At 38.2% G+C, this 20,810-nt stretch overlaps 1 protein-coding gene across 2 annotated transcripts; it reads left to right on the top strand.

Annotated features, from left to right (window-relative positions):
- The first annotated feature begins 1,967 nt into the window (after nucleotides 1–1,967).
- Nucleotides 1,968–20,196, top strand: cdk11b (cyclin-dependent kinase 11B). Of its 2 annotated transcripts, XM_055048540.1 has the most exons (21): nucleotides 1,968–2,011; nucleotides 3,015–3,145; nucleotides 3,416–3,555; nucleotides 3,639–3,766; nucleotides 3,874–4,021; nucleotides 4,533–4,595; nucleotides 5,463–5,599; nucleotides 6,304–6,429; nucleotides 6,512–6,610; nucleotides 6,825–6,971; nucleotides 7,053–7,127; nucleotides 7,934–8,160; nucleotides 9,128–9,218; nucleotides 9,309–9,430; nucleotides 9,527–9,632; nucleotides 9,772–9,893; nucleotides 11,180–11,287; nucleotides 11,686–11,802; nucleotides 12,159–12,307; nucleotides 17,731–17,920; nucleotides 19,691–20,196. In XM_055048540.1, the coding sequence occupies exons 2-21, from the start codon at nucleotides 3,029–3,031 to the stop codon at nucleotides 19,781–19,783; spliced, it is 2,505 nt and encodes an 834-aa protein (XP_054904515.1). In that variant the 5' UTR covers nucleotides 1,968–2,011; nucleotides 3,015–3,028; the 3' UTR covers nucleotides 19,784–20,196. The 2 variants fall into 2 exon arrangements, with proteins under 2 accessions (XP_054904515.1, XP_054904516.1); XM_055048541.1 differs by lacking the exons at nucleotides 1,968–2,011; nucleotides 4,533–4,595.
- Nucleotides 20,197–20,810: the final 614 nt, after the last annotated feature.

Genomic DNA, 20,810 nt, shown 5'->3' on the forward strand with positions numbered 1-20,810 from the left:
ATAACATTTCAATCAAAACGTTTTCTGTAATTTTCTGTAATTTTCCAATTTCTAGAAAAAGATACATATTATTCTGTATTCTACGGACAGTACTCTGGTTAGGTCAATGTACAATTTCACAAAATTTCAAACACACTCGTTTCTATGGGCACCGGTGGACATAGTATCCTGTCACATAACCTATGACGTAAATCCCCACCAGTGCAGCTAACGCTCCAGCAGCCTTCAGCGCGATCCCGGTGTTTCCAGTGCAGAGTCTGTTGTAGAGCCTGTGAATTAGACCAACCATAAAGTTGGCTAAACATAACTATTTCAAAATAAATCTGAAAATACTGTTGAGATGGGCAAAAGGGGCAATATCTACTCAAAATCTCTTATCTGGTCAGGGTGGTCGCCTTCCTTGCTTCCTTGTCTGGGTTTATGAACCATAAAAATTCTAATATAAGAGCTAAATAATTAATTAGAATTTTTTTTAGAATTAGAGTTAAGGTTCTGCTTATTTTACTCGACCTTTTCATTTGCAAAATATTTTTACTATAAAATCTTGATATTAAATAAATTGTACAAATGGCATTTGACTAATATTTTATTCAAATGTTCCTAGGCATTTAATTTCCACCTTGGTGGATACTTACGTTTTTATATTAAAAGTCCAACAGTTGAAAGATTTTTCAACTGTAAATGATCAACTAATTTATGCTCTCAAGCCCCATCCCACCACGTTCCTCGATTAGTTTTTTTTCCTTCTCAATCACAGATAACATGCAGGAAATGTTTTTTTAGTTAGTGTTTCACATATCAACTTCATTTATTTTACAGATAGACATGTCACACAGGACTGTGTAGAAAACAAGTAAAAAGCAGCAGTACTTTAAAAAGACCCTTAGGAAAGTCTGGAGAACTTTCCAAGGTAGTAAAATGGTGAAATTATTTACATAAATGTATCATGAAAACAAGGTTAAAGTATTTTCTCACTGTTGTGCCTTCCCATCTAAGGAATCCAGCAGTTCAGTTGATTACTTGACAGTGTGAGAAAACAATTCCTTACATGTGAAATAGATTTTTGGGATTCATCTTCATCTCACCTCCTTGCAGTAGACTCTGAAGCTTCTATGTTCATGTTGATGTTACTCTCACTCCAGCGGTCATAATGCACGCTGCCCTCCCCGTTAGACTCCATTGGAAGTGTCTTCTTCTGTTATTAGGGGTTTATGTGTAGTTATTCCCAGCTCAGTGTCAGTCTAGACACAGGAAAAATACGTCACATGCAAGTCAATATTTGCACCAGCAGGGAAATGAAACTGATTTAAAATGAGGTTTGAAATCTGTAAGGTTGATGAGTGAAAAAGGAACCTCAGAGAGATTCTTACCTTCAAAACTAATGTCAAACAATAACTCTGTCAGTCTTACCTGTAGCTGACAACATCAAGCTTGGAAAATCTTCTTTCAAATCCTTGAAAAGAAAGCACTGCGTCAGTCTCAGTGTCAGACTTTGGCCAAAGTTCACAAAGGCCATCCTGTCATAAATCTATGAGCTGTTCTAGTTCTTCTCTTTTATTTTATAATGCTTTCCCGGTGATAAACCCAGTTTATTACTTGATATTCTGGGTTTGATCACATCCTGAGCAGATACGAAGAAATGCAAAGCATTTTTACATAAAATTAAAATATTTAAAGTAGAGAAAGACTTGAATATTTTGCCTTATGGTTTATGACCATAATGTTTTAATATTATTAATTATTTATACTTAGTTATTAATAGTGTATAGGGGAAAATGCAAACTGTATTCTAATTTATATTTTGTGTATGAGGTGATATTGTGGAATATCATATCAATAACATAAGGGGCAGTGACACAGTTTTTTGTTTATAGAACAAAGATTTCTTGAATTTTGTAAATTTTCGTTCCATTAGATGCGCTAATTAATTATTCACAGGAAGGGATTGTTTCACACCGGAAGCAGTCTGAACGTTTGTGACGCGATTAAACTTCCGCTGCGCATTTTTCAGGTGTGTTTGGGTATTTTATTTTCTCAGCGATTGTTTTAATCAAGCTCTGCATTCACGCCTTTATTTTAAGACATAAAAACTGCCACGCACACGCCAGTTAAAATGTATCGGAACTGTGACATTTGTTTCTTTGTACAACATTTATTTCAACCTGCAGAATTTCTTTAGCAACGGGCTCGCGTGCTAGCTTACGCTAAAGTTTGCTAATGCTAGTACCGTCGTAGCATCCCTGTCAAACATCAAACTTCAGGTAGCTTTTGAAAATTTAACATGCTGCTGTGTTACTCTTTGGAATTTGTGAGTTTATACGGTGTGTCCAGTTTAACAAATTTGTTGTAGATTTTAAGGTTTTAAGTTATTTTACTTGTTTAGCTATATTACCCTGCCTATAACGCGGCTGTGGAAATATTAACTAGCATGTTAAGGTGGAAACGAAACATGATTTATAACTGTACAGTGTGTTGGGTCCACATGCAGCTTACATTTGAAACAGTACTGTATGTTATTAGTGTTTTGTGTGCCTAAAGACCGAGTGCTGTTTTAAGAGGAGAATACAACTCAAAAAGGCTGCAGTAAGGTCACACATGAATCATTTTAAAAACAAATGCGAAGTTGCGCTCGTGTGGTTTTGCTGCGGCGGAAACAATTTCTTGAACAACAACAACAACAAAAAAACCTACAAACTTTTATTTGGGCGCAGAATTCTCAGTTCACTTTCACCTCTACTTGATTCACAGCTTACCAGGTTCTTCCTATCCGATTTGTTGCCCAAAGTGCTGGAGAGAGAACTTCTTAAAGTAGCTTTAGTCCTTCTTGCATGCGTTTAAAACATGTGTTTCTCAAGAGTATGAAATTGACCAGCCCAATTGGAGTGGAGGGGCCAATCTGGCCACCTTTCATAGAAACTTCAGGCTTGTGTTCACTAATGCCTCATGAGAGAAATTCGTAACACCACTGCTGTGTTAAATCCTTGTGTACGTCTGTGTTTTGTCATGTGAATCAGGTGGTGGATTGTGGATGCTGATGGGGGACGAAAAGGAGACCTGGAAAGTAAAAACTCTTGACGAAATCTTGCAGGAAAAAAAACGTCGACGAGAATTAGAAGAGAAAACTGTTATTAAGCGCCAGAAAAATGTAAATATTAATAAAATCAATAAACTAATTTACAATTTACTTACAGAGATATTTTTAATTTGTAATTTTTTGTGTCAAATCAGCTTTTATTGTTCTCTCGTTCAGAAGAATTGTAACACAAAACCCCAAAAAAGCTAACTGGCTTTTGTAGGTGTATTTTAAATGTGGTTGTTTCTGATTTGATCTTGCTCTAGTAATTAGCTGTTGTCACTTGATATTCATAAGGTTTTGGATTTCAGACACTAATAAATGTCATCTTGTTTCACTCAGTTCTCACAGGGCGTTGTTCCACAGACGAATGATCAGGAACCGAAACGAGACACTCCGGAGGAAGGAGAACTACGAGATCAAAGAATGGAAATAACAATCCGTAATTCCCCGTACGTACGGGAGGACTCGACAGAGGACAGGTAGATTATATCATGATACAGATGTGTTAATTAGTAACGGTTATTAGTGAAATCTGACAGTCTTTGTGTTATATTTCTGGTAGGGGAGAGGAAGACGAGTCACTAGCGATCAAGCCTCCACAGCAGGTTGCGAGGAAGGACAAAGCGCATCACAGAAAGGAGGAGAAGAGAAAGGATAAAAGACGTCACCGCAGTCACTCTACTGAAGGCGGTGAGATGTTTGATCGATTACGCACACAGGAACGTGATTGATGGAGTGTCGTACCAAAATTTTGATCAGTTCTTTTGATTTTTTTCCTCTGTTGATGATAATTAAAGCTGGAGGTAAACATGTACGAGCCAAAGACAAAGAAAAGGAGCGCGACAGCGATCGCCGGAAGCGACGATGGGAGGAAGACAAAGCACGCAGAGACTGGGAGAGGCAGAAACGAAGAGAACAAGCCAGAGCTCACTCTCGCAGAGAGAGGTGAGCATTAATGTCAGATTTTGATTGATTTCATGGTGGTAAAGCCAATATGGTTTTAAATGTAACCACCCCAGCATCTATGACTGTAATGGATTTTACAAATGTAATACATGTTTTTTTTTTTTTAATAACATGTTAAACTTTGGGGTGGGCGATATGACAATATTACATCTTAAACAACTGCAACCAGTTGAGGATTTACCAAAGCAGAGATCTGGTGGGCTCAAAGGGCACAGGTCCTGCGGGTTTACTCTTTTGCTCAGATGCATCAGTTTCTATTTTGTCTGTTTCTTTCAGCTTCATAAATTAACTTTTATGTAGCAGGAATGAAATGACTACTGATTTTCCATGTGTACCATGATGCCCGTTTGATATCCGAATAGTCAGTTTTAACAATTTGAAAGTAAAATTACCTTTAAAGCCATATTCAGGTACGGTGCTACTAAAGATTCAGGTGTTTATGATTGTCCACCAAATGCAATTGAAGCTATTTTGTCCTCATTACACACAGAAGAAAACTCCAAGAACACTCCCCTCCTCCAGCTGTTCCTAGGTGTCTAGCGGCTAATGCTAAGTAAGTAAACATTTAGGTGGTTGTTTGCTAGCTCCTCAGTGGTTTGGTTAGTCTATTGAACTTGTCTTTGAATTGTGAGGTTTTGTGAACAATGCACTTCTACTCAGCATGAGAGTTAGAATAATTACAGCAGCATTTAGATCTAATTTCATACACTGTCACTGCAGCAGACCTTAACAGTAACGTAACTTAAAATATCATATTGGGAACTAATTTAAAATACTTACAGTATTGTTTGGGTTGAAACATTATATTTTAGTTTGACAAACCAAAAACATATGAGTTAGTTGGTGAGAAAGTGATCAACCTGGGAACAATATGAAAATTGTACTTTTAATAATAATAATGATAATAATAATAATAATAATTTATAACACTTATAATTAAGTTGAATAATATCTATTATTTATCTGTGATAAATATACATAATGATCAAAATGTAGGCTCTTAAGTAGTAGATAGTACATAGATATTAAGTAGTAAGAGTGCACCTTACCTGAGTACTGGTGTTGTTTTACATTTTAAGTTATAATAAATCATTTTGAATTTGGCAAAACCATTTAAGACAAGGTGTAAATATGCCAGTGCTCAAATTAAATATCAGTTGTGCTGGTTACAACTTATGAAAATTATGCAAATGATCAAAATCTCTACCAATGTGCTCCTTCAGGCCTTTGTCTTAACAGCTGTGCTTTTATGTCTTAAATGAGGATTTACTAGACAAATATATTTGCCATATTGCCCATCCTTAAGTTTTGCTGTAGTTGTTCTTTATTCCCTAAAAGCATCTAAAACAAAAACACACAAAACACGTGGCAGAGTTTCTTAATTTTGTTGTTGCTTCTTGTTTGATGTTTTTGACATCAGAGACCGTCTGGAGCAGCAGGAGCGCCAGCGCGAACGAGACCGTAAGATTCGTGAGCAACAGAAAGAGCAACGGGAATTTAAAGACAGAGAGCGAAGGGTGGACGATCGACACAAAGAGAGAGGGAGTCGACGAGAAAGTTAGTCTTTACAAAAGATGTATTTTTTACATTCTTTCCTGTTTATTGGATAATGTTCTGTCTTCAGTGGGATGAAATCATGTACAGTAAATCAGAAGCTTACATATACCAACTAAAAAGACACACACACACCTTTTGGTTTATTCTGAAGTTAAATCAGACCAAACGTCTCTTGTTTTTGTCAGTCAGAAGTACCAAAATTATCTCTTTTTGCTACATACCACATTATTGAGAGAAATAATACATTACGAATGTTACAATTACATTCAACAATGTTTTAACTGCATATAAATTGATATAATTTGACAGTTCTAATCCAGAGGAGTTGCGCTAAATACATTTTTTATCTGTGTATGTCGTTACAGATTTTTCAATCTGTAATTAAACTTTGACCTGTCAATACAAACTTGAGGAGATTACGATTTTTCCTTTTTATCTGCACTTGTGACTGACTGCATTGAACATCAAATTTCATGCATTTCTGGTTTGAAAAGTAAATTATTTATATTGGAACCAAAAGTGACATTATAGGCTCGATGACAAGAGTTTCCGGTCTAGGTGAAAATTCTCAGCTTTCGGTCCACAGCCAATTTATTTGTGCATCTCTATTAACAGAAAGGACTTATCAGTTTCATAGGATGTCATTATAGAACCCTGTAAATTCACAGAGCTCTCTTTTGAATCTGAGGCGCTCTCATTCACAGTACCGTCTCACCATCGCATACTACCCGACGAGTACGACGACAAGTCAAAACAAGCTCACCGTAGTCGCAGTCCGACTCGCGGCTCCCGGGACCGGTCTGAGCACAGTGAGCCACGGAAAATTCCAGGTGAGGGTTTAGCATAAAACCTGTCCTTCAGATCATTTCTATGTCAGCTGTTGCTATAATGATTTTTTTAAAAATTATTCAGCATCAAAAGAAGAGAGGCCAGACGTTCAAGACCTGCTCGCAGACCTCCAAGATATTAGTGATGTTGAAAGGAAGACCAGCACGGCCGAATCCTCCATTGGTAATGCGGAGCTGCACTTAACAATAACCTTATAGGTTTAAACTCATGTTGTCTAGTGTTGCAACCCAAATACTTTTGAAGGAAATTACATTTTCAACCCTTTTTTCAGTTATAAAAATTCAGATTAGCTGCAACTATAAGTTGATTATTTTTTACCTTCCCAGCTTCATTGATTTTCTTTTTCCGCAGTCAAATTCTCTTTTGTCTTGCTTAGCATCCGGATCAGGCTCTGAGGAGGAGGATGAGGAGGAAGAGGAGGGAGAGGATCAGTCCAGTAGCCAGAGTGAGGGAGAGGAGGAGGAGGAAGAGGAAGACGAAGGAGAGTCTATTTCAGCATCGGGACGGTCTGAGCAGAGTGCAGGTAAAATGTGTTGCTTTTCTGTTTCTAAATGTCACTCAAGCCTAATAATAATAATAAAAACATTAAATTTTCCCCATTTAGAGGATGTGAGTGAGGAAGAGCAGTCAGAGGAAGACGCTGAGGAAGAGAGAGAGAATGGAAAGCACATACCTGCAGGTTGGTGAAGCCTGGATTCATGAGCTGTCGGACACTGCCATTTTTGTGAAATTGACAGGATTTATAGTGAAATAAAAACATTTTTCTTATCTCTCAAATGCTGCTCATCTTCAGCTGACGGCTCTTTAACTGTTTCTTTTCAGGTGCTTCTAGCTTTTAAGTCCATTTCTTTGCAGTTGATTAAGAGAAGACATTTCTAATACAGTGCTATTCTTCATTGAAATGCTTGAGATGCCATAAAATAAAGCTCAACGTTTCTTCAGTTTTCTGCTGAATTTACTCACCAATGAGGTTCTGGATCTCTCCTTTGTATTTTTTTTGATGGCACCAAACACTTTGCATGATACAGTAAAAAAACCCAAAGATAATTGATACAAATTAGCGGCATGGTTTACTCACACTCTTTATTAGCACTTCAACAACAGAGATTAGAAGTTGAGTTTTATAACTCATTGTTGCGCCGATCATTTTAAAATGCCTTAATATGTCAAACAAGTTTTGAAAGTGTGCCATTAAATTTAAATATTAAATTAAAATTTTTAAACCCAAAAAAGAATAAGAATTTATACACAAGGTGATATTCTTTTGCTTGTTGTGCAGAAAAAAAAACTTTTATTGATTTATTAGATTGTTGATTTTAATACAGTCAGTACAATACATTGTTAGATTGGGCTTTAATAGCGTCTGCCATAAAAAAGAATAGCAAAAAGAAAATCATCTACAGAATCACAACATTGATCATGTAGTTTCTGAATTCATGGTCCTCATCCATCAAACTTAATCTGACTTCACTCTTGCTGTTGCAGTTCCAGAATCCCGTTTTGACCACGATTCTGAGGAGACCGGCGAGGAGGAGGAGGATGATGAAGAGGAGGAGGATGACGAAGAGGAAGGTAGAGAGGGTGACCCCACCCCTCTATCCCAAACTCACTCCCGCTCGCCCACCCCGGAAGAGAACTACATCCCAGAGTCCCCGCCAGTTTCACCTGTGGAGCTGAAGAAAGAGCTTCCCAAATATCTGCCGGCTTTACAGGTAAGTGTTGGCTCTACGAATATAGACACGTTGCATGTTATTTACATTTGGAAATATCAAGCATGTGCACAACGGTGAAGAGCAAAAAAGACTGTTCTTTTAAATGCTATTCATAGTCTCACTACCTGGGAAGAGCAAAATGCTGCTCTGTTCACTAAATAAAGCCTGGAAATGTAGGCGTTATTAATTTAGAGCAAAGCACCTCAAGAAATGGAAAAATGATGCAGAAAAATGGTTGAAGAATAACTCAAAACCATTTGTATTGTTTTTTATAACTCAGTGTGTCGGCTACACTACAGGCACACTCATTCCCATGGCAACTGACTGAAAACAGCTCCACCAGTGTGTCAGGATTAGGACTGTTGTAAACAATTATTTTAGTAATAGAGTATTCTTTTGATTATTCTCACAATTAAACAATGAATCAAATAAAGCATTCTATCAAATAAAATATTGGTAAATGCTGCCATAACAGCAGTATTACTATCAGACATCGACATCTGCACTGGCAGCGTTGAGGATCCCTAACAATTACTTTTCTACAATGTAGACAATTAACCTGTAACAGTTGAAGGTTGTTTTAAAGGGTTGAAAAATATTTGTGATATATATTTAAAATTGCATGTGATTTTGATTAAATGGACCCACTACAATTGTGAACTAGTGTTTTTTCTGGCAATAGTGGAGTATCGAAGTGTTTCTTTTTTTATTTCAGTTTCATTTTGATTGTGTTCACATAGGTTTCGGTTTTGTGAGTTAAGGAAATTCTGTCAATAAAGGTCTTAGCTCTTTATTCAAACAGATTTAATAAGCACTTAAATTTACCCTTGCAGACGACAGACTGTTTAGTCTCCCTTCAGTCACTCTATTAACCACAAGGTGATGCTTCAGAGAAAATAAAATGCATCTTTACCTTAATTGAATAAACCACTAAAAATTTGATTATTCGGAATGAAATTTTTTTTAGGGTTGCCGCAGCGTTGAAGAGTTTCAGTGTCTGAACCGGATAGAGGAGGGAACCTACGGAGTGGTGTACAGAGCCAAGGACAAGAAGACTGGTATGTAAATAGACTCCTGTTTATGTTTTAATTTTGTGGGAGTTTTTTGAAATGTGCTTTTTCTAGATGAACGCTGTTTCATATTTGCAGATGAGATTGTTGCCTTAAAACGGCTGAAGATGGAGAAGGAGAAGGAAGGCTTTCCCATCACTTCTTTAAGAGAGATTAACACTATTCTGAAAGCCCAACATCCAAATATCGTCACAGTCAGGGTGAGAAAACCTGACAGTATGTTTGGGTGAATAACATTTACTGTTTGGCTTTTTTTGTAGAATGACCTGTTTGTTTCTTTTTTGCATTGTTTTCAGGAAATTGTTGTTGGAAGCAATATGGATAAGATCTACATCGTAATGAACTACGTAGAGCATGACCTGAAGAGTCTGATGGAAACCATGAAGCAGCCTTTCTTGCCTGGTATTGTGGCATAATTTTTTTTTGTTTTTTCTTCTTCTTGTAAAAGTAGTGAAAGATTCATCCTGACATTTTTGTGACGTAAAAAGGTTCTGAACTGGCAGGAAGTTATTAGAAGCTCATACAAGGCGTTTTCTTTTAGGAGAAATAAAGACTCTAATGCTTCAGCTCCTTCGAGGAGTCCGACATCTCCATGACAACTGGATCCTTCATCGGGATTTGAAGACGTCTAATCTGCTGCTGAGCCACAAGGGAATCCTCAAGGTAAGTTGACCCAGAAACTGTAAGCTAAAGTATGTTGGAGTGTGTGTGTGATGGGTTAATGACCTCTGTGGAGAACAAAAGGTCAAGAAGTTGATTGGGACAAACATAAAAAGAGGTTCTCTCTCTCTTTCTATCAAAAAGCTTCACTCTGGAGTTACTCCTCCTCTCTAGTTTCTATGTTAATGGCTCAACACCCGGGGCGTTAAAAGCCTCAGTTTTCCTCCACTCAAGTTGAACTCAGTGCACGTGACACGACAGCGAAATGACAACAATAGTTGAACAATTTTCAGCTTCCCACTGTAGTGTTGCTACCTCGCGTGTATGAGCTAGAAATTTCACATGAACAAATTATACTCCTCACTTGTTGGGATGAGTGCAAGCAACTCCCGCCTCACTGCGCAAACTCCATAAAAAATGAATGGAGAATGAGCAGCACTGTCTCCAGTCGTCACTGTGTGACCGTTACCTCAGTCACATACCGGCTCCTGGTCACAATGCGTAGCTGAAACTGAAACTGAGTGACCGCGGTGAACCACTGAACCTGTGGAGCCGCTGTGTGTTAAACAGTAGCAACTAAACAATACAACCAGCATATCTGCACCTAAAATGCACCGATGCTGGTTTGCTTGCTTAGGGGCCATCATACTGAAAATTGCTGAGGTGCGACATGGACGGAAGTGAAAAAAGTGGTGCATTCCCAGATTCTCAGACTGCTTTGAAAGAATCTCAACTCTACCACTTCTTTCTTGCTTCAAAAGTGTCGAAGTCCCTTTGAAGTTTTTGCAGTTAATCTTTCTGTGGACTTTATAGTGACTATGCATTAATTAATCACCTAGTCATTATTTATCGCTTTATTGCTGAGCATATTTTATTTTCATCACAGGAATCTCTTCCCCCACACATTCGTAGCTTGACCTTGATGTTCGTCAACATTGCTGCAGCCCAGCATCTGCGGACATAATTTACACAAACGTCTCTGTTTTGTAACCCGCGGTGGAAAATCGCACAAGAAACAGCCAGAGTAAATTAATAAGTTCCAGGAAAAGAAGTTCCATTGGGAAAACATAGATGAAAAAAAAAGCCAAATGCAAATGTTTCTGAATCTCAAAGTTGAAAAAAATTGCTTAGACACCTGTCAGCTTTAAATTTGACAAAACAACTGGTTAGTACTTGATTCGAGAAACTTGATATAGACGTGTTTGGGGAAATCTTCCGAAGACATGAAACCTTTCGCCAACAAAAACCCTGAGGTCTTACAGTTTCCATTGTTTTGTCCTGTTCTCTAGATTGGGGACTTCGGTTTGGCGCGGGAGTACGGCTCTCCCCTGAAGCAGTACACTCCTGTTGTGGTGACTTTGTGGTACCGATCTCCGGAGCTGCTGCTCGGAGCCAAGGTGAGATCTCAAGTTTTGCAAACCACAAAGAGGTTGTCTGACGACTTACCTAAGCAGCAGCTGACGTTCCAGACACAAAGGTGATGAACTTTTTTTTTCAAACTGATTGCATCATCTGGACTGTTGGTCTCAGAGATATATTTCCATTAAAAGACAACATCTGTGAAGCATCTGGCTTGTAAGTCACCAAATACCGGCGACTTGCAGGAGTTGTAGAGCACAGGCTTTGTTTCAGCCAGACGGCAGAGGCCCAGAAAGCTATTGGAGAACATCCACACTCTTTTTTTCTTGTGGAGTGGGGGGGGGGGGAGGGTTGAACTCAAACAGAATTTTGTCAGGCAAGACCGTCTGCTTGATGTTTCTGTGGATTACCGCCGTGTTTGTTCTTCTCTCCGCAGGAGTACTCTACAGCTGTGGACATGTGGTCAGTGGGCTGCATATTTGGCGAGCTCCTCACCCAGAAACCTCTTTTCCCTGGAAAATCTGAAATTGACCAAATTAACAAGATTTACAAGGTGAATGCCATCATTTGCCCTTCAAATATAAGCTAAATTGTAACTGGGAAGAGCAAAATTACCTTGTTTACTGCCCATGAATTTAATGTAGTGTTAAAAGGATTAAGAACGTAGTTCAACAGTTTTTCTCAGGGGGAGGTGTTGGCAGACAGCTGACTAGACCAAAAAGCTTTCCATATTTTAGTGATTCACATACTGTAAAGCAATATAGCCATTTATGCGTGTATTAATGCCTCCGATTTTACGACTGACAAATTAAAAATGCATGCTTCATTTCTCCCAGGAGGGAAATTGTTCTCTAACTAACGATATTCATCTTATGCAAGTGTAGCAGTTGACGTTTGTGTTGTCTGCAGGATTTGGGATCACCCAGTGAGAAGATCTGGCCTGGCTACAGCGAGTTACCTGCTGTGAAGAAGATGAGCTTCACAGAGTATCCCTACAATAACTTGAGAAAGCGCTTTGGAGCGCTGCTGTCAGACCAAGGCTTCGACCTCATGAACAAGTAAGACTTTTTCTGGAGTTTATATATATTTATTTGCACTTCTGAGAAAGATGTGTAAAAAGTCTTAAAAATATAATCTTTTTTTCTTTAAAGTAACAGCTTCACACTTTTTAATGACAAAATATCCAACCTTTGATTTAACTTTTTAAATTTCCTCGATGAGGAACACTGTTTGTCATTGTTTTATGTAAAATAAACTGAGATTTTTATTTTTATTTATTTATTTTTGTTAGTGGATCGAGCAGCGTGGAAAGTTTGTAATAATCCACACTTTTGTTGTTTTCTGGGGTGGAAATATGATCTGGACAATATGCCAAAAATGACCCGGTATTGCTTTTACAGTGAAGTCCAGATCCCAGTTTCACCACTAGTTTGTCGCACCTCCATTGTGTTTTAAAGTAGACGTGCACCAATAAACTGGTCCCAATTTTTTAAATTTCGTAAGCTCAATGATTGGTTGATCTTATCAAGCTTAACAAAGGTCTGAAAATAAGCTGCAGTTCCCTTTTGCTCTGCTGGGAGAGAGAGCTGATTGACAGACCTGTGCATGTCTGAACATGTTTGGTTACCAATAGTCACCCAACTATTGCCAACTTAGCGACTGTCTTACTATTTATCAACTTTTAAGACAAGAATAAATCCATACTGGCCAAAATTTGAATCGGCAGATCAAACTTTTTAAATATCAGTAATGCCATGGGTGCACCCCTATTATTAGGCTTGAAATTCCTATTTACAAAATGTGTCAAATGTAAAATAAATGGTTTTTTTTAAATCCAAATAAAATTTCTATCGTCCGAATTGCAAAAAGACTTTTTTTTTCCTCACAGAGTCACTTTGCTTCTGTGGCTCTACACAAATTTATTTTGGCTGAAGACGTCAACATTGAATTAGGAATGCACCGATATGAAAAATTTGGACTGGTATTGGATATTGATTTTGCCGTTATGGCTGATAACTGATATTTTCTGATATTTTTATATAATTCACTACCTTTTAAATACCTTTAAACAAACAACCATACTGCTGACTTCACCACAACATAATGCACAATATTGTGCATCTCTTTATTGAATATTTGCATGAAACTTGTGCAAGCTGTCTGATTATCTCAAAAAATTATTTTAATCACTTTTAGCAATGATGCACCACTGATTTGCCGCTCCTGCATAATACTTGTGCACTGGTGCAAAAATGCTATATCACAATAACTGGTAATGTTAGTAATTGTAATAATAATATTTACATTTTTCCATTAAGACACAAAATCTCTGATGTTTTATAGCATAACTATCAAAAACAAATGAAGAAAATGTAAAATGTTTTACCTCCGTCCCTTTTCTTTGATTTTGTTTGCTGCATTTCGTCGTTGGGATTTCACGGTGTAGTCACAGAAAGAAGGTGGTTTTGTTTGAGAACTTCAGGGACTCTTTGCTTTTTGCGGATGATGTGATTCTGTTGACCTCGGGAGGCCGTGACCTTTTGGGTGCATCAGAGCGGTTCACAGCTGAGTGTCCAGTGGATGGGATGAGAGTCAGCAGGTTACAGCAATTGGAACTGTGTCAAGCAAGAATGGAGAGGATGTTGGTCTCAGCACCAGAAGTACTTTCTAAACCTGTTCAACTTCCTGGTGGAATCAAGATTTTTTCCGTCATCTTATCTGAATGAACTGAGCTTCATCGTCTGCTGATGTAAAGTTTATATTCCTTATAAATATCATTCCTTTCTGTGGAAAACAAGACTGTGATGTATATGATGCTGCATGCATTGGGACAGGGATCTCTATGCCTAACCAGCATCCTATGCAGCATTTTCTTTGAATCATTAATAAGCTTTCGTTTATCCAACATTAGTATGTTTTTACAAGTCTGTACTACAGAGTTTCTTAATTTGGGTAGCGCTGAAACGATTCCTCGAATGATTTGAGTACCTCGATTATTCAAATTCCTCAAGAAAAATCAATTTGCCTCACAGCTTCATTAAAATTTGTTTTATTATGTAGCTCACTGTGTTCCACCCGGATCATTGTTTGTGGAGGGCTACGCTCTTATTTTCGCTTATGAGTTGTTGTGAAGTGCTAGCAGGATGGTGTTGAACAAGTTCAGGTTGAGTTTGTCAGGCTCAAGGATTGTTGAATTTTGCGGCATGATAGTTGGACTACGATAACTTTTGTGCTTTCGGAATCACATCATCACGGTTTTAGAGAGAGAAGATTCCTCGATTAATCATAAAAATATTCTATAGAGTACTCGATTACTAGAATATTATTTTTCAACAAGCCCTAATTTTGGGAGATCTTTGATTGACCACCGATCTTATTTGCCTCCACAACGGTCTGAAAATCAGCAAGTCTGCTTTTGCTCTCCTATGAGAGAAAGCTCAGGGTTCCCCACAGAAAACTAACTTGGCCAGGTGTGAGGGGAGCGTGGGCAGTTTTCACATGTGGTTTTGAGTTAAATGTTTAAGGTTGATAGGAAAAAGCAAACACAAAATATACAGTCGTCACTTTATTCGCTTACAGAGTTCAGGTGAATAAAGAAAGGCCTGACTTCAATTAATGCAGCAAAATATTCCTGTACAACATGAATTAGAATTGTTTTCTAATAAATTGTGGAACACACTGAAAATTAAATCCGACCAGGTGAGTATTTTGCGTTCAAACTTCCAGAATGTTTTGAAGAAACTGAATCTGTAAAAAAAAAAAAACTGGAGAACTTGAAATTTTTGCACCAAACCACAGTGATGATGGGTTGTGGGTTGGATCAAACATCTGGCTTTAGATGTGTAGCATCTGGCAGGTAATGAAAAACAAAGTGCTGCGAGTTGAAAGCCATTTGAAGTGTTTTACTTCAGCTGTGCCTTAGCCCGATCCAGCCGAGTAAAGCCATTGTATTCAGCCAAGTATTTAAGTTTTTAAAGCATTTATGTGTAATCAAATTGGCGGTATTAAACAAATCTCTGCAATTACCGGGTTCTGAAAAGAGCTACTTAAAGACATTAAAAGTAGTGATATTTCTTTTAATAATTACACACTGCAGACATGTTGACGCGGCTTTGCCATGACTCTACTGGCAGAAGTATTTCAGCAGTGATAATGTTGAAGTTTAGGAGTTAAATGCACTCAGTGACCCTATTTGGATCAATAAGAAATGCTGTCATTGAGACGCTAAGTCAGGACATTTCACTTTTTGGACTTCCAAGAATAGGTGTTTAGAATCCTCAGTCAAACAGCATGTCCAAACATGGATACTTTTGCAAAATTAAGATTTTTTACCACATTTGTTTCCTCCACCGCCCTAATTTTTTTAAAAAAATTCTCTTAAAAATCTCTGTTTACGGTGTATTGTAGGTGTTGTCTGGATACCTGGAGGTTATTAGAAACCGGAGCTGCCCACTCCGGCTCTGTTAGCTAGTAACCACAACAATAATGGAGCCATTTTTATAGATTTTTATTTGTCCTTCACACTTTGTATTAACTGTCTCAACTGACTGCCAGACGTAAACAAAAACGTGTAAAAGACTGAAGCGAAACAGAACAGGAACGAGATTTCGAGAACAAAATTTTTTTTTAAGTATTTGTCTTGATGACCAGTCAGAGGAAATTGGACCAATCCATTATCTGTCTGTTTTATTAGTGCATCTCTATTGAAAAAAAAAGTTTGCTTGCTTTTATATTAGAAGCAGGAATAAAAAATTAGTATAATGTCCAGAGTAGTGAGTCGTGTTACTGGGTCTTTAACCTAAAGATTCTGAATACTGCTGGTACTTTTTCCTATTGAGTATTAATTTTAGCAGTGGCTTCTTGGTAGGACTAATGTCCGAACTGATTTCTCCTCCTAATCCAGTTAGGAAATGATTTGAAGTCAACATAGTAAATAATTAAGATACTTTATGAAGACAAATATTATTAAGGGCTAAATTAGCTAAAAGTTAAATTTCTGCTCAACTTTTTTTTATCTGTGTCAACATCTAATACTGACTCAGTCTTCTAAATGTGAAAAGTAACTAGACAGACTCATATATGATCATCAGGGTTTCTCCCAGCGACAGGCCAGGCTTTACTTGCCCTCCCACCAGGCTAAATGTTGCTTGATTGTGTGTTGGTTTTTTTAAAAACAACAAATAAAAAAACTTTTTTTTTTTAAAAAGTGTTTTTTTTGTGTGTATTTTAATAAGCTGGATTGCAAGCTTCTCTGCTACACTGAGCATTTCACTGGCAGAATAATTCCTGAAAGACGAGTTTATAGTCGATGCATTGAACAGGGTATGAAGGCGGGAGCGCTCACCAATCTCACTGCTGGCGCCTCTGCGCGCTGCATGGGCTAGGTCTAAATGTGGGAGTTTTTCCCCATCAAGTAAATTTATTTTAATGATGTTTTTTTATTTGTTGTTTTTAAGACTATATGGTTATGGGTTTAAGTGTTGTTGGCAATGTCTTCCAGGGACATAATTACCAAGTAATTTTTTACATTTCCTTTCAACTTAATATCTTATAATACAAGAACATGGCGGTCCGTCTCGGCGCCCCGATTACCAGGCTTACCAAATTTTCTGGGATAACCCTGATGGTGTAGCATCTTAACTCTGAACAAACAACAGGCTAAATTTTGTATAATCTGAACTTTTTAGAATCAGTTAATGACACCAGAGGCTTTTCTACCTAAAAGTACTTAAGCACACTGGTAGAATGAAATAATCTTGGCCACAAACAAAAAATGTACCAAGAAATCCAAGTTCGGCTGGAATCACACCACCAAGCAATCCCCTTTATCTGGCGATCAGCAAAATCTTACACATATGAATGTTCTTAAATCTGACGCAGTAAACATCACGTTTATTAACATTAAAACAGCAGCAGCAACCACACACCCCGAAGTGCAGCTATTGTAGCTACACTTCAGGGACTTTCTCAGCAGCGCCCAGAAGAGAAATGGCAGCAGTCAGTTGCTGGTTGATTGAAAGCATTGACTTTCCAAAATGGTGAATTCTTGGTAAAATCATCACTCTTTGATCAATTTCACTTCGTTTTAACACAGAATTGGCTGGCTGGGGTTGGTCTTAGCCTTTTGGTAGCGTGTTAGAAAAAGAGATTGAGTTTGGTCAGTGTCACCATCTCTCGCAGCATCTGCTGGCCGTTTCTTGCCACCATGTTTTTTTTGGTTCTTGCACATAAAGAGGATTCCTTTATATTTTGTCCTGCCTAAAAAGCCCTGATCTGTTTTCCAAATGGAGAGAGGCGGCTCTGAATGAGCTAAACCCCAAACCTGTGATGAAAGAATCAGAGGCAAGGTCAGCTTTGCACAAGTCTGGCGCTGGAGAAATTCAAATAATAATTGCCCCATTTCACATGGCAGTCCAAACTAGGCACTTTTGCACATTTTAAAAGTCAATGAATAAATAATAAGTGATTGTCCGCTTTCCAGATTCCTCACCTACTGCCCCAGTAAGAGGATCTCAGCTGACGAGGCTTTGAAGCACGAGTACTTCAGGGAGACGCCTCTCCCGATCGACCCCTCCATGTTCCCCACCTGGCCGGCCAAGAGCGAGCAGCAGAGGGTGAAGAGAGGCACCAGCCCTCGTCCGCCCGAGGGAGGCCTGGGCTACAGTCAACTGGTAATGACATTAGGCTCCACTTTCTCCATTACACACAGCTACCAGGCTTTCTTAGTGCTGTCTGTGGTAAATAGATTACAGACCCTCGAGCTTCTGCTTTGTGTCCGACTATTTCCTCCTTGTGTTTTCCAAGATGTGCTCCCTGAAGTTGCTAATGTTTTCTGCAGCGGTCCCGCTTGCCCATTAGGATATTATTGAAACTTTTCAGCAGCAGTTTCAGTATTTTCCACCTTCCCGTACAAAACGGAGCGTGCCAAAAAGCTGTTGGTTGTTATTCCAGTTTTATTCTCGAGAAACGCCCAAACCCACAAAGCCACCGAAGCCGGAATGATTGATAACTGTGTTAATAATTAGCGTTCTCTTGCCTGATTCCTTGGATTAACAATAAAAGTGTCTTGAAAAATAATTCCAGTGTAATTTATAATGGTCTGTGCTAAACCCTAGCAAAAGTATTTAATTTGCGTACTACTTTCCAGATACAAAATACCAACTTTATGGTATTTATTTGGATTTTTTTTTTGCAATTGATCAACTCAGTCATCTTTCCGCACTTAAGGAAAATATTATGCTGATTAGGCAGGGTAATTATATTGTATTGAAAATGTCTAATTCTACTTTATGAACCATTTGAAAGAAGATTTGTTGCAGTTTGTTTTTCACATGTTTGGTGAAGGTATTAATGTTTTAGTCCATTTCAGTTTCTGAACAAATTAAAATTGAGTTGTTTTTACATGTTTGACTGAGTTTGTGAAGCTATTGCTGTATAAAAGTGTGCTGTCCTGATTCAGAATGACCAAATATATTTGTAGTTCGGTACATTTATGTTTAAGTAAAAAAAAAAAATGTTGTAAGTCAATTTAACAATTTTCTGTATCAGAAAGATATCTGCCGATACTAAACCTCAGCTATTGGTATCAGAAATGAAAAAAGTGGATCGGTACTTCCCTAACTTTAATGCACTCAGTTCAGCACATCCCAGACTGTACGACAGAATAATAAGGTCAAGGCTAAGAAAAAAAAATTATTTACAAGAGTAAAGTCTTGTGATAAAGTCGTACGACTTTTGAAATAATACTAGAAGAAAGTTGTAATAACACAGGAAAACAGTCATATGACAATAAAATCTGAATAATATAAGAATAAACTTTAAACAAGGAATGTTATGAAATTGGACTTTTACAAATCGGTTTTACAAATTTTTTAACTCATTTAAATCAAATTATCCTCAGTAGTTGAACTTTGAAATGATTGAGCCAAGTATGTCTATTTTGAAGAAGAAATCACGGACCTGACGATCTGGTCACGTCACATCTGGGCAACTATCCAAGCTTTGCTCTCATCTAAACAATTTTTTCTTCTAAATTTACGACTTTCTTCTGGTATTTTGTGCCTTTGTTCTGCTAACATTGTGTCTTTATTCTTGTAATTACACACAAAAAAGGAAAATCTCTTGGCCTCAAATGCTCCATCCCAAGACCGCGATATGATCAAATAAAAATTTAGAGTCCATAACCAGACCAAAACCTCGGAAAGTTGGTTTTGACACCGATATTGTGCAAACACAGATGGCACACTTCTCCAAATGTTATTTATAAAACATTTCTATTCCTTCCACTTCACAGTCCTGCTATACTTTGAGGCCTAAAGTCCAATGTGGTTGAGACGTGGGCAAAATGTGGAGATAAAATAAAGACGTACGAGTTATTTTATTTTTTTATCATATAACAAAGAAACGTAAAACAATTGCATTTGTTTTCTTTTTAACACCAGGGTGACGACGACCTGAAAGACACTGGTTTCCACCTGACGACCAGCAACCTCGGCGTGTCTGCTGTTGGGCCCGGGTTCAGCCTCAAATTCTGATCGGAAAACCCAGCCGGGACGTTTCTCTGCCTCGCTTGAGAGGAGCAAAGCAACAAGTTCTGGGACTTGTTTGTTTGAAGCCAGCTGGCTTTGCCGCTGCAGACCAGCTTGGCGTCTGCTGCACAACAACTGATCTCAGAAACTCAGGACTGTCCAACAGCAGGACTCATTTTAGTTGGAAGACTTCTCATTTCTGTGAATTCAACATTTCAGGAGTGACTGTTTCTGCTCCTCAACAGGAATGAATCACTTAGAAGTTTAGATCTCATGTTGGACCCTTTTTTCAATTTTTAAATGCTTCCCTGACTTACCTGAGCTGCTGTATAATTATACATACTTGCCATATTCAGAAATTTACTGCCGACATGACGTTAGGTTGACTGCTTTTGTAAGAAATAAAATGTGAAACTTTGCTCTGTCTGCTGTATTTGTAAATTCTGCCCATCTTGCACAAACACAGGAAAATTAAACCTTGCAGAAGTCCAGTATTTAACTAAACAGTTGAACTCAGAAAACAAAAGTTGATTCGTACACTTTGCCTCAATTGTTTTTGTCTTCCAAGTAAAAAAAACAAACAATAACAAAAAAACATGACTCTGCCTTTGTTTAGTAACCAGCTTGATGGCATTATATTTAAACCAATAAATTTTCTGATTGGGAGCCAAAGAAAAATAAACAGTCTCGCTTCGGTTCCCGCGAGCTGCGGCTCCCCCTCTCACCCCTCCGCTTGTCCTGGTTCCTCTGCAGACAGCCGTAAATGGAAAAATTCATTAATCAGTTTTATCTGTCCCCTGCCTCCGCCGCAGCCCCTTCTGCAGATTATTACACCTGATGTGTTGAATGAGCTTGGAAAGAGGCGCAAGTGGGGCTGGCTGCGGAGTCCCTGGAGGCAGACTGCTGGCCTCGCCGTCAGGCTAGTAAAGTAAAGCTAGACGTCTGAGATGTTCCATGTGCGGTTTTAAGGTCCAGATATCTCCAAAGGCCGCTCATTTTTCGCTTCAGTGGCTCAGTTTGGTGGGTGTGTAAT

Source organism: Poeciliopsis prolifica, unplaced genomic scaffold (genome assembly GCF_027474105.1).
Source record: "Poeciliopsis prolifica strain line A6 unplaced genomic scaffold, Auburn_PproV2 SCAFFOLD027, whole genome shotgun sequence".
Taxonomy (NCBI): domain Eukaryota; kingdom Metazoa; phylum Chordata; class Actinopteri; order Cyprinodontiformes; family Poeciliidae; genus Poeciliopsis; species Poeciliopsis prolifica.

What these genes read in the sequence shown, in the direction of transcription:
- cdk11b (XM_055048540.1), top strand. Translation starts at nt 3,029, where the DNA reads ATGCTGATGGGGGACGAAAAGGAGACCTGGAAAGTAAAAACTCTTGAC. An exon ending in AATATCTGCCGGCTTTACAG is followed by an intron (nt 8,161 to 9,127) that starts GTAAGTGTTGGC and finishes AATTTTTTTTAG; the next exon opens with GGTTGCCGCAGCGTTGAAGA. An exon ending in GGCTTCGACCTCATGAACAA is followed by an intron (nt 12,308 to 17,730) that starts GTAAGACTTTTT and finishes TCCGCTTTCCAG; the next exon opens with ATTCCTCACCTACTGCCCCA.